General features: G+C 37.8%; 1 protein-coding gene across 2 annotated transcripts in view; it reads right to left on the bottom strand.

Annotated features, from left to right (window-relative positions):
- Window positions 1-13,589, bottom strand: part of PTPRN2 (protein tyrosine phosphatase receptor type N2) — a 641,953-nt gene that overhangs the window by 404,146 nt on the left and 224,218 nt on the right. For both annotated transcript variants that reach the window (XM_064638038.1, XM_064638047.1), the window contains one exon: window positions 10,190-10,352. In XM_064638038.1, the coding sequence (XP_064494108.1) occupies window positions 10,190-10,352 (163 nt within the window). The remainder of the gene's footprint in view (window positions 1-10,189; window positions 10,353-13,589) is intronic.

The following is a 13,589-nucleotide window of genomic DNA, read 5'->3' as shown; positions in this document are numbered from 1 at the left end:
TCCCTGTTCTATATCCAGCTGGGTTTTTTTGCCTCTTAAACTTTACTAATAAATCAAGTTTTAAAGAGGAAAAAACTGCTAGGCACTGTCAAACCACTGTGAAAGATTAGGACCAGGAGATGTGGGCTGGCTTTTGATGAACTATTTAACAACTCAAAATATCCTTTAATAGTAACAGATCAGTTATACTCTGTTCTTGCAGACAACAAGCACATCAAGAAAGCGAAGACCACAAACCCACCAAGTGATTGTACATAAATTGGATAGAAGTGTGTGCCAGTCCTGGGCTCAGCACTGCACCTCTGTCAGGAAGGGGCAGCCTCTCAGAAGCTTGACAGGTCACACCTTGGGCAGTAAGGGATGAAATATTAAAAGTCTAATTAAAGTAAAGCACTGACAGCTCAGCTGTCTTCACAGTGTACTCAGATACCAGCCCATCTCATGTAGCTTACTCTGACTTAATTAAGAGTGTCTCACAGCTGTATGGCAATCCTTCACTTGGAGGAGAAAAAAATCCCCTTTCCCACTGCCCCTATCTCCAACAAAACTCCAAAAATATATGTGTCAACGGACACACATAAGGTGAAATCCAAATAAAATGGCAGCAGAGATAAATACAATCCTAAACTATGGGTTTGTCTAAGTAGCATGGGAAAAAGAATCTGGGTTTTTTTAGAGAAAAATATAGAAACATATCACTTATATGTAGTTTAGAATCCAGTGACAATTTACATCTCAAGTTATTAAAAACAATTGCAGACCACTGTGATAATCTTATTTGAAGGGTTTTTTTCAAGCTAACCTCCTGAACATGGACATTGCTAGTTTGACCTATGTCAAAATTGAATGGCATTATCCATGGTTAGTGAAAAGAAGAGTCTGTAAATTCCCATGTTGGTGCCTTTGGAGAATCTTCTAACATTATGGAGAAGCAGAGCGAAACAGGGAGCTGGAAAATGTTAAAAAGAAAATGAGTTTCTGGATTGATTAAACTGGGTTTATATCAAGTACTGCCAGTAATAGCACACAAGAAACCCAAACATACATTAAGTGAAATGTGCAAAAGCTAAAAAAGAATGCAGCAGTTACAATATAGATGGTTTATACTAGCAGGGTTAGAATACAAGCCCCTATTACTATCGAGAACATTTTATTTTTAATAGGTAAAATACTGTTCAATTGTCTCATGTCACTGATACAACATCTTTTCAAAGTACTCTGAATTGCTAAAACCCCAGTTAAAAAAAAAAATCTTATTTCTCCATCTGCAAAGGATTTTCCTCTCCTTCACCACCTTTCAAATAAGCTATCTCAATAATTCCCACATTATCAAAAAAGCCCACACACTAACCTTTCTGAAGATGGAATTGTTAGGGCAATGTCTTGTATGGTTTAGGTTTGTAACTAACTGACATTTTCTGCATGAAAGTTCACAGAAGGGCACATTAAATTACACTGTGCAGACGCATTATGCAAAAGTCCATGGACCACATATTTTATTAAAAAAAAAAATTAAAAGAGGGGGGCAGGATTAGATACATACATCCCAGTGCTGTTCAATTTATCCACTAAAGGGTAGATTGATTTGAGCGTTTTGCCCAAGTGCAGGAAAAATGGAATCCAGTTTTTGACAAAATACTTCCCTTCTTGCAGATACAATTGCTAAAACTTGAAGGAATATAGAGCTAACAAAAAAAACCCTTAAAAATGCATAAAGAAGTAATATTCCACCCTCAGTTTGATGTGTTTTCAGATATTAATTTATGTTTGCTACCACCTAAATTTGGTTGGAGCGTGATTCCACTTACAATGCTTTATTTACTGTGCCTGTTTGAAATAGTGGCTGTGTGGTCTCTGAAATTAGAAAATGGAATCACAACAAACAGTGGAAGGCCCTTCTTCACCCATGGTGGGATAAAATAATATTTTCCAAAGACTGTCAGAAATGAAATTATCTCATACCTTAACTCAGTGTGTGGAGTGAAAGAAGTTTAGCTTTTTCTACCAGACACAGTCTAGATACTTTACAACCCACACAAACCTGCCTCATGTGAGCTCACTACATGGGAGATACATGTACTCACGTGAACCCCTAAAATAAACAGCAGCACAAGCGGCACTGCCTGATTGTTAAGTCAAAGTGTAGACTATGAATTTGTACCCTCAATTTACCTTTAAATTAAGAGAGAAATTGAGAGGAAATTGAGAGAAAATTGAGAGAAATCCACCCAACAATGAAACCTGAGGCCAAACGTCGTGGAGTGGATTACAGTGCGAAAGTCCCTGGGATGGAGCTGAGTAAGCAGAACAGCTCTGTCCTTAGAGCATTCCAGCTGAAGTAGCAATTCTTGTGCTAACAAAGCCTTAATTTTTTCAGCTGCTGTTCCCATACAGTGCTGTCCTGTCAGGATATCTTGGCAGGCTTCCAGCCAGGTTCAAACAGGCTGAAAGGGGGGAACTCCTCTTTGCAAGCCTCTGTGTGCTGGAGACATGATACTACACACTCTGCACCAAAGTCGGAGGAAGGTTCCTCTGAAAATGAAAGCTAAAGCCAAAGAAAGAATTGAATGTTTTGAGTAAAAATGGAGCAAAAGCCTTTTCTAGCAGCTGATAATGAATTTTTCACTTACTATAATGATATTATAGCATGCATAAAACCCAAGAACGTGGAAGATTAATTTAGAGCCCAGAAACTGGTAAAGAGGCCAGACCAGTGCCTCCTGCAGTGATGGGATAGCATCAGGCCATGGCCTTTCAACAGACTCACAGGCTACAGGCGACAGGCACCACTACAGTCATCTCACCTGACCTACTGTTTCACTAATAATTTTCTGTAACTATCTTCTATCTTTCTGAAAAATACAATAGCTTTGAAACCACTTAAGAACTACATCAGAGAAGTAAAGATGGTAAAGATTCTTAATTAACATCCTGTAGTCTGCAGTGTCAAAAACTTAATCAAACAAAAGGAGTTCTCAGAGTCTGTTTTGGTCAAAACTAATGCTGATTTTGCTTCCTAATTCTCATTGTGAAAGCACATTGGACTGTCCAGGGTCTGACTGTATAGCATTTAATAATCTCTACTGCTGTAATTTCAGTTGATAGAGATTTGACTGTGAGCAGCATATTCTACCACTCTTAAACAAAATAAAAGGAAAAAAAAAGAGAGGACAAATGCATTGGCTTCTTTCATGTACAAGTTACTATTTAATAAATTCACTTTTAAGTCTCAAATGTTCCCAGCCATTCTTGATCTCCCTTGAAATGATCATAGCTGCATGCCTACCTTCAACAGACTCTTCAGCATGGACAATTTTATCATTAGCTGACGTTTCTTTTACTGCTGAGTAACTCACTATCTTTAGTCTTCTTGACTACCTGTGGGTTTTTCTCTCTGTTTCTGACACATCTCCATCCTATGAGTCAAAACAAAGTTTCCTTTGGGGTAGGAAGAGTTCTGGGTGGTCTTTCTTCAGCATTCATCATTAGCTCATCATCACTGCCTGCAGTGGTGTGGGACTCATTATGGAATGCCAAGGAGAACATCTTGTCATTGTCCTGCACATACTATGGGATGTTTAGAAAAAGGAATAAAAGGGACTGGTAGCATGTAAGCAGGCTGGCAAATATACTCGTCCGACAATGTCTCGTGTCTGTCCTGTCTTCTTAATAAACTCGATTTCTAACTATTCCTCTGAGTGAGAGGCTCTTTTCCATGTGCATGTGTGTGTTTGGTGGTCTGAGTGCCAACCACCAGAGTCAGACCATGTGTCCCGTGGTGCCTGTTGGCATTACCTGCTCCACTTGGCTACTGCCTAGACCTGGGGACACAAGGCTTTACTTGTATCTTTACTTGTCAGGCTCCTCCATTCAGAAGCTCCCTGGCATTACCAGTAGGAACCAAAAAGTGACAGTCAGCCCCCAGTGGATGGCAGAAATCGTGCAGGGGATCAGTGCTGATAGACCTACCATGGTGTATCAGCCTCCCTTGCCTGAGAGCAGTTTGCTCATATGCCAATAAGTCTGTTACTTGAGGTTTCAGTGAACGATGTTTAAACACATTTTCTGTAGGCATATGCTGGTATATTGAGCTAACTCATTATCTTAAAGATGATTTACATAGAAACACGAACATCTTCATCTGCCAAAAGTTGAGCGCATTAACACCAATTCAATATATCTATAACTCAAACATACAAATCTAGAGAACACTTTTACCTAAGAAATGCAAGTGAAGAGATCTGCAGGATCAATGCCTACAATATTGCTTTACAACCCCATTGAAAACAACCATCCATTTGCTGGACAACTCTTTGGGGCAAGGTGAGGTCTTTTCCCTCCATTAAAAATAAAAATTGTTGTTCCACCATCCTGAAATGTCTACACCAACACACTAACACAGAGGTAGATAAAGTAAGTTTAAATTTCTGTGAGCTCTACCCCGCATTTGATGAATATGATGGAAAAATAAATATGGAATCCACTTTAAAATTTGTATCAGCTCCATCATCTTCTATTTACTGATCACAGTGTGCTGAAATACAGGGCATAAATATTTGCAAATGACTGCAAACTTGCAGGGAAAATTACAGAAACAGAAACTCCAAACGTGGTATTTGGAAAAAAAAGAGCTGATTTTGAAGTGAAGGATCTGAAAAAGAACCAAATCTTGTTATCCAGTTGGTATTTGAGATTTTAAAAATATCAATCTATGTTTCATCTGGGAATTACTAGAAATTAATTAACTGCCCTTTTAAATAAGCCTCCAGACTTGACACACATCATTTATAATAACATTTCTATGGCACTTGTATCTTCTAATAATTGTAAAAATAATTAATCCTTACAAGATAGCTGTGCGATAAGGGAAATGAGGGATTCTATGTTAGATGTGGAAATTCTGTCACTACATCCTACATAAGCTGATAGGTTGTAGGTAAAGATAGGTGTTAGGTCTAAGACTTGAAGAGCATGATAATGCTCCGTTGCCAAATTATTAATTAAAAAAATAAATCACAAGTCACACTAGATCACCAGACTGTGTATTTATGCCACAAACATGATTTCAATTTTACTAGGCTTTGTAGCCATGATTCTGTCAGAGCTTTAAAAGTACCAGTTCTTCCAGAAAAAATTGCAATCTACACCAGATTCACACAGGATGGCCAAGAGGATAGAAATTACAATGTCTTATTTTATATATTTAAATTACAGTGGATGGATCACAACTTTAAAATTCCATTTTTTCTCTCTGCTGATCACAGAATGAGTTTAGGCTGACTTGCACCAATACAAACATCTTTATATGGTCAAGTGTAGGGGTTTGTTTGTTTGTTGAGTTTTGGGGTTGGTTTTGTTGGGTTTTGGGGTTTCTTTATGTTCATTAGCTTTTTTTTAGGAGGACTGTAATGTTTCTGTTTTGCTAAAAGGAGCCACAGAGAGGAGAATGATCCAAAAGATGAAATATGTTTCTGGGATTTGAGACCTAGCTTTTAGTCTACACTTTACAAAAAAAAAAATATTGCATGACCTTAGAAAGGCTGTTTAATCTGTCTGTGAACGAGGGGTATTAGTTCTTTCCTACTCTGTAATGGTTTTAGGTAAATAAATATATCAATGATTGTGAAATGATTAAATATCTTTGTGTAAGTATGACAATAGATGGGCAATTCTGTAGCTTCAGGGAGACATTCCTTTATCAATTATTCCTGAAATATTTTTATGAAAGTGTTCATGACAGGGTGAATTACATTTTTCCTTACTTATACATAATCCCTCATGTATGAAATATTAAATTTTACATTTTTATAAGTAGCATTTAAAAGTATACATCGCAGGAAGGTTTCTGACTTTTCAGCAGTCAGTCATCAGAGCAATTTCTGATGATCTTCATTCAGTCCTGTATTTTAATCAGTGTTAGATAAATAAGGGTGCTGCCTTTTTTGAATTAAAGTTCCAGATTAAAATGAGCAATGACTGAGTAATTTCGTACTAGTTAATCACAGCAATTATTATTTGCAGATAAGTTCAGAGTACATCTTTGAGCACTTGTGCACTCAGACTCTCTAAAATAAATAATAATCCTTTTAAATAATTATCACACTTCTTGGTTCTTTCAGGAGATCAATTACAAAGATTCAAACAATTGACTTTCAACCCAGCAAAGATATGAATTTTTATTTTACATGATTTATATGAGTTTTTACTAGCACCTTCTCCCCTCTCAGTACCACTACACTGCTGAGACAAAACCCTCTGGCACTGTCCAGTTGCTTCACCTGTTTCTTTTCCCCTTCATGGTTTTTCAAAGACCTTTAACTTTATCAGCAACTTCTTTGATGTAAAGATTCTGGGGTTTTTCCCCAAAAATCTTTGCTTTAATATTTATAGGAGTCGAAGATTTCTGCAATCACAATATCCATACAAAAAGTCTATCTTGAAAATGATTGTAGCTAAAAACCAAGGAAATAACAGAAATTTCATGAAATTCCCTAATGACTCAGAGATAATTTTCCCTTTCTCCCCACAGTACATGCTGGGGCCTGAATGGCACACAGGTCTGATGAAGATGTTAGCAGCAGGTAGGACCCACCATGGCTGAAAACCTCAGAGGCCAGGGCAGGGGGAAGGAGTAAAAGCAGTTCCGTAACTCTTCCAGCCTTAAAACCCAAACCATAAAATAGAGGCCCCCCACAACAAGAAATGCAGCCCTGGTACAAGTGTGGTGGCAACTTCCTTATTCCTCCAGCCTGTCCAGAAGGTGTTCTGGAGGAGCCAAAGGAGTGTCCAGTCACAGAGTGGAGCTGGGAGATCAAATATGTGAGGAATAGCGTGCCCAGCCATGTGGAGTGGTGGCCACAATTGCTCTCTGATGTTGCGCCATGTCTGAAATGAGCCCTGTGTTATCACAGCAGTTATCTGAGGCATTAAAAAAGTCACAAGTCAGGCTACCAGAAAGCAAAGAGAATATGTACAAAATATAGATTGCTCGCAGAAAAACCAGCAATTCCAGGTGTTTTTATTTTCTTCTGATTTCGAGACCTTTAAGTACATTTGGATCACATTTCACATAACTTTTCTTTCTGTGATGACTAAAAAATTTTCTTGGTCAGGTTAAAACAGCATAATTGAAATCTCCTGCAACTATTTGAGTGCAGGCATTTAAACTTCTAAAAAAAACACATTGTAAGAACATCCCTCGTTGCCTTGGCTAACGGCTGGTGAAAAGTAGACATCAGGGGTATTTGTTTCCACACTGTTCGTTTTTGCTGCCTCTCTGTTTTGCTTTGTTGCAACAGTCACTGTGGATAAAGGTATTTTTCTCTTCTAGTATCTCCTTTATTTAAAAATTTCCTCAAGACTCCCGCTGTGGCCCTGCTATGCCAGTGCTCACACAGAGCAGCAGCAGCAGCAGCAAAGCCAGTGAGCTCCCCTTTACAGCCGATGAGCTTTAGCAACACCAGCTACCTGCTGTCCCTTCAAACCCAACTAAACCCTGCTCCTCAGTTTCTGTAGGAATGTCAACAGTATAGTGGTTTTTTCAGGGTTTTGGGTGTTTTGGTGTGAGAGGGGTTTTTTCTAACTGGAGGGGAGAAGGGCAGAGGAATTCACATATAATTCAAATATATTTCTTGCCTCTGTAGCTAAGACAAACCAAGCTTCCTCATTACAAGTATGTGCCTGGCTATGTGTTATTTTCCATGATATATCCGGTTTTGGTATAAAGGCATCATAAAGACTGATAACACAGCATTTTGTGAGTGGTAAAACTTTCATACAGCCTGAGTGTGTGTGTGTGTGTATGGGGGGAAACCAAGAAAATCGAACACAAAACCCCACTAGCTAATGCTTAAGTAACAAATGCCCCCAAGTGCCCATTTTCTGAACAACTCTTTTTGGATGAACTAAAGTGAAATGTTCTTTACAACCGTAATCCTCAGGAAACAGACCCACCAAAGCTTCTGATTTGCTGCTATTTATCCCCTGGCAGAGTCATTATCAGCCCGCTAGATTACAGCCTGCAGTAGATACTGCCTAAATACTGAGAAAAAATTTTAAGTTAGTGATAAACTTCAAGTGCTTCAAAAATCACTCAAAGAAGCTCTTGCAATAAATGGTAGACATTATAGGAATTTTGGTCAATCACATGATTAAAGTTTACTGGTGTTATTTCTGTCACTGTTGTATCAAGCCTCGAGCTGACAGTTGTTTGGATAAGGGAAATAGGAAAAGAGTTACCTGCTCTAGGTTTTGTGATGTCTTATTTTACGACTTTGTGCATACTTGTTTATGTGGTATCTACTTGGTAACTTTGTTCTGATAATACATGCCCTACTGAAGACAGTAGGGCAACTAAAGACTGAAAGTTTGTAAAACAGTTTGACTAAATATATTTATATTAAAGTATAAAATAGCACTTTCAGAGTATAAGAGATATTTTAAAACCTCTTTGTCTTTTATCTTCCTTTGTTTTTCTTGGCCAGAGACCTCTGATATCAGGTTTGGAATAAATCAGAATCCACTCAGGAAGCCTGCTAGAAACATTAAATTTCTGCAAAATTCAGCTGTCCTTCATAGCAGGTAAGGTATCAAAGCAACCAGAGCAGTGTTACATCTCCTATTCCCTGACAGTAGGAATGAAGTGACAGAGGTAAATATATACTTGAAAGAAAATTATTTTTAAGAAGGGCAAAGGCCCAAAAGTTGCAATTCTAAGTTTAAGTAGGGTTAAGTACCTCTGTCTTGTCCTTACTTTTAATCAGAAAAGGCCAGAAAGTTTAAATGCTGAGATCTTGCTACAATTATTTAACGCAGAGCTTTAATTTTTCTATATATTAAATACAAAATAAGGCACCAATATTTTGGTAAAGCATGCAATTAAAGTGCATATGGTAGTCATTTTCAATTTCAAGTGGTACAACCATATCAAAGGCACCTCAAGCAATTACTTTCCTTCCTTCTCCTTTCAAATTGTTAAATTTTATAGGGTTTTGCTTCTTCCTGGAGTAGCAAAAATCCTGGTTTCTCTTTTGTTTAAATGTTAATCCATTAATGAAACAATGAATCAAGATAAAAATACCATGTCCCTCTTGCTTTTAAAGATGAGCAGTTGCACTTTATTTGCAGAGGATTGGGAAACATCTCCAGGATCATTTAAAACTCATGATTGATTGCTAATTTTTAAGATAATTTTCCTTTCCTTTTTTTATTTTAAATTGCAGGTAACACATCTGACTCAATGTCTGTTGTTTTAAAACGCTCCTTAGTAAATACAAGTGTACAGTTTGCTCCTATATGTGCCTCATTTCCAGATTTTCTCCTCTTTATCCCACTCCCCCAGGCTTCAGAGTACCCATCTCCATGGCAACACTCGATAAGGTTGGTGGGTGGTGTTATCACAGCAGGCTTCCCCACAGAAGGTCTCAGCCATATGGATTATTTATGAACTTGTATGACAGCACCAGACCCACTGAAATACTTCTTGAGCAAGTTTTCTTGTCTCTGAAAGCCAGTGATTCAAAACAGAGCAGCCTCGCTACAGCCAGCGCCCATGAGGAGAGAGTGGAGGAAAGGTAACATGAAGGTGGTCCCTGCTCCCTCCTCAAAGCTGCCTTGCTGCTGCCTGCAAGCTTCTCTTGCCCCAGCTGAGCACCTAATGACATACACCATAAATCATAAGTGCTATATGTGTCAGTCAGTGAAACTGGAAACAGTGAAACTTGTGCTTCTGACAAGAATAATAACCACGACTAAATGGTTGCTACAGCTGGTGCTGTTGTCAGGGGGTGCTGTTGCAGATACACTGCAGTAGCTCCGTGACTCTGAGTTAGTCCCTGGAATAAAATGGCAGTTTGGCTTTGCCACTTTATTTTCTTCACCTGATTTGTTATCCTAGAGCTTTCAGATCAGCCAGTGAAGATGTTACCACCTTTATCCCACTCTTCCTTCTTCATCACATTCAATTCATCCCTCATTAAGGTAAAATGCTCCAGATTTGAAAAGCTGAAGCATTTACAATGCTGAAGGTGACTCATTTTGAGAGAACTTGGTTAGTGCAGTTATGATAATTAATTGGAGGAGGCAGTAAAAAACATCTGGTCTTGAGACAGAGGGGAAATTTGAAAAATAAGAACTCAGAGAAGAAGGAAGCCAAGATCACAGAATATAGGAACCACATTAAAAATACTACCTTGACAGAAGCTTTGTCACTTGTCTTCCTTGGATACAGATTTGTAGATGCAGACTGGGAAAGAATACCGAGATATTTAAGGTATTGCTGAAGAGACTTGGCCAAGTTCACATCATTTTCCCCATCATAATTTCTTTCATTATCTGTGTTATGTCCAAAAGTCCTGCACAGCAAAAGCAAGCAAAAGAAAGTTACCAGCCTGTCCAACATACAAACTGGCCAATTAAAAAGCCACTGCAAAACACTGAAGTTAGTCCAACACTTAACAAAAAAGTCACTCAAAAGCTTATCAACCACGAAAGTATAGAAGATTCAGTGTTTCAGCAAAAGTAGTCAAAAAATCTTGTGCTATTAACAATTTATGGAATGAATCAAAGCTAATGATTCTACAGTAAATCAAATAAAATGCCACATCAAGGCAAAGATACATTCAGAAGAAAAGAAAAGAAAACGCTTGCGAAAAGAAAACGCTTGTAAAAAGAAAGTACACATGAATAAATTGCACCCCAAAGAAATATGAGATGGTTCTAAGATTTAAAAAAAATTGCTGGATGATGATGAGACTCAACACCAATTTGGCCCTGCACCAATTTACAGAATACAAGGAGACTATTGGCTATGCAGAAATAACAGAGCAAGTCAGTTCCAGCAAAGGGCTTGAAAAGAGAATAACGAGACGGAACAAGTATTTCTTCTGATCTTCTCATGTGCCTGGGATTCACAGAATAGTGGTGTTTTCTGAGCGGTTTAGACAGATCTTGGTGACGTTTGCAAAGGAAGGCTAAAAGTTTGATTAAATCATGGCAGTGCAGAGGTGCTTATATGGGATTCAGAGTGCTGTGTGCGATGAATCTGGATTATTACCAGCTGTCCTCATCTATCTCAACAACATGTCAATGATGACGATAATTTAAATGTCAGCACCAGTAACTATTTCATTCCTTGTGGAAGGAAGCAGAGAGAGGGTTCCCAGCTCACTTCCTCCCTTGTGAGTGATGCATTGTTTTGAGGGAAATCATCTTTTTAGTGTCACCATTTCCTACCCACATTCCCCCACACTTCTCCGATAAAGAACAATCCCAGGTGGAAAGGCTTTCCTGCTCAGTGAAGGAATTTGACTTCCAACATCTCTCTGTCACTGTAAATGAAATTTTATTTTAGCAGCCCAACCCTTGGTGTTTATGTAGGGGCACAGCCTGAGAGAGCACTGTTAGATCATTTTCCAAATCTCGGGTTTAATTACCTTACCTTATGCACAAAGTAACAGACTTCCTTCCATGCTCACAGTTGTATCAAATGTGTGTCCCTACTAATGTAATGCCAATAAATGTAATTAATAATCTAATTTACTGTGGTGGCTTTGCAAGCAGCAGTGCTCACAGGGTTGCTCACCGAAACACCAGAAAACCCTCTACTTCCCCCTGTGTAAAACAAGCAGGTTCCCATCAGGCACAGAAACTCTAGGGGAAAAAAAGGTTACTGCACAGCACTGTAGCAAACTTGAGATAATTTATTGTAAGTCCTTCTTCTTTCCTATGCTGTTTGCGTTTTTCTCTTATTTCAGGGCTCTAAATTCTGCCTTGTGATGGAGGGTGGATATGCAGGTAACATTATCCACCTCCTTTTCAACTTAAAGCCAGACTAAAACTATTCTGCAGTTCTAGAAAGAGCTGGGCAGGATTGCTTTCTGCTTCAGTAGAGATGAACTAATCCAAAGAGCCTCTCTTCATAGGAGGGATCCCACTTTCCAACACTCATCTTTCATTCACTGATTAATTCCAACACCTATCTTCTCCTTTCTTCACTAACTTTGAAAAGAAAGGGAAAATGAAAAAAAACAGACTGAATTCTGCCCCAAGGATTTCCACTGGAGCTAATGGGAACTGAATGCACAGACAAAAGACAGCATTTAGGTTGGCTTTTCCAACCCTTATTTACAGTATATAATCACTGTCACTGGTGGTAAAAGCAAAATCTGAGCTCTAAGATTTCTCATTTTTCTTATGGAGACAGTAATTCCACTCATGTTTACATTCCACACTAGATATCATATTTTATGCTATAAACATTTAAACAATTAAAATGTAAAAGACTACATTCTTTACGTTTCATTTCATGACAACTTTGTTAGGATCCTATGAATACATATAAAAGGTTTTAAAAAATTTTTATATTTCACCTTGTTAATGCAGAAATGAAATGCATTAAGTGAGCTATTATTGCAAGCGAATTAAAATATTTCTTTTAAATTTGACAGAGTGATATTGGAAAATGGATGAAACACAAATATATAAAAGCACTTGGTGAGTAGGAGAAATGACAGCTGAGTTCTTGTTGTGCATTTTTTGGGAAGTATTTTCAGTTTTAATTTGTTCTGAAAAATTACTTCGCACACAACGAACTTCAGAGTAAAAAGGCAATAGCATATAGAATTATTTTTCCACAGAATATTTCCTACAAAACTCAGCACTTTGGAAGCTTTTGTGTGGAGATATCTAAATTACTGTACCTCAGCTATTTCTAGAATGTTCACCATTAATAGATACCACATTTTTTAGAATAAATTTCTCCCTTTTAAGTGCTGAGAGAATCTTATTACTGACTTAATGATGGTTTTATTATAGAAATAATGCTATACCCCATTTCATACATTGAAGTTTGCTGGAAACGTTTGTGGTTTTGCCTAATTGCACCAATGAACACAACTGACATCTATTCCCTGAGTGCAGAATGGACTTTTTTCCTTTATCTTGATACTCTTTCAAGAGAGGGTTTTTTGAAATTTAATAAGGACCCAGGAAATACCACGTACACTCCAGTTAGCCAACAAAGAAAGAACTTTCATCTTGAAATCAAACTCCCACTTTCAGCATTTTTTTTTGAGATGAAATCCATGTCTTCTGTTTCATCAAATTTCATATGCACTAATTTAGCCTAAGTCAATTTACCTTTCAAGTGTCTGAGTCTATTTTCTTGCTCTCACCAGCTCTGTGGGGATTAATGACTCATTAGTATGACTTCATATTGTCTTATTACACACGTTACCCTTAATAAAAGGTCTTCCTGCCATAATGTTTCTTTGATAATTAGATACCTACATTAAGTTGCTTTTTAAATTATTTAATTATTATCTCATAAGATTTTAGCAATCACACTGAGCAGACCAAACATAGAACACACTTGATCAGAATCTACAAGGGACCAAATTTCCTACTGTTCTCTGACCTACAGAATACTTTGCAAATGGACAACCAGAAAAATCAATTAATGCTTTAAACTGTTGGCACATAAGATAATGCTTTCAGAAGCACAGCTTGGTAACTGCAGAAAATCTATCCACAATAGAAAGTGCTATATGTGAGCACATTTGAAATTCTGATGTTCCTGAACTGTCAATACA

This window comes from Pseudopipra pipra, chromosome 1 (genome assembly GCF_036250125.1).
Source record: "Pseudopipra pipra isolate bDixPip1 chromosome 1, bDixPip1.hap1, whole genome shotgun sequence".
Lineage (NCBI taxonomy): Eukaryota > Metazoa > Chordata > Aves > Passeriformes > Pipridae > Pseudopipra > Pseudopipra pipra.
This window is presented reverse-complemented; position numbering and strand designations above follow the sequence as displayed.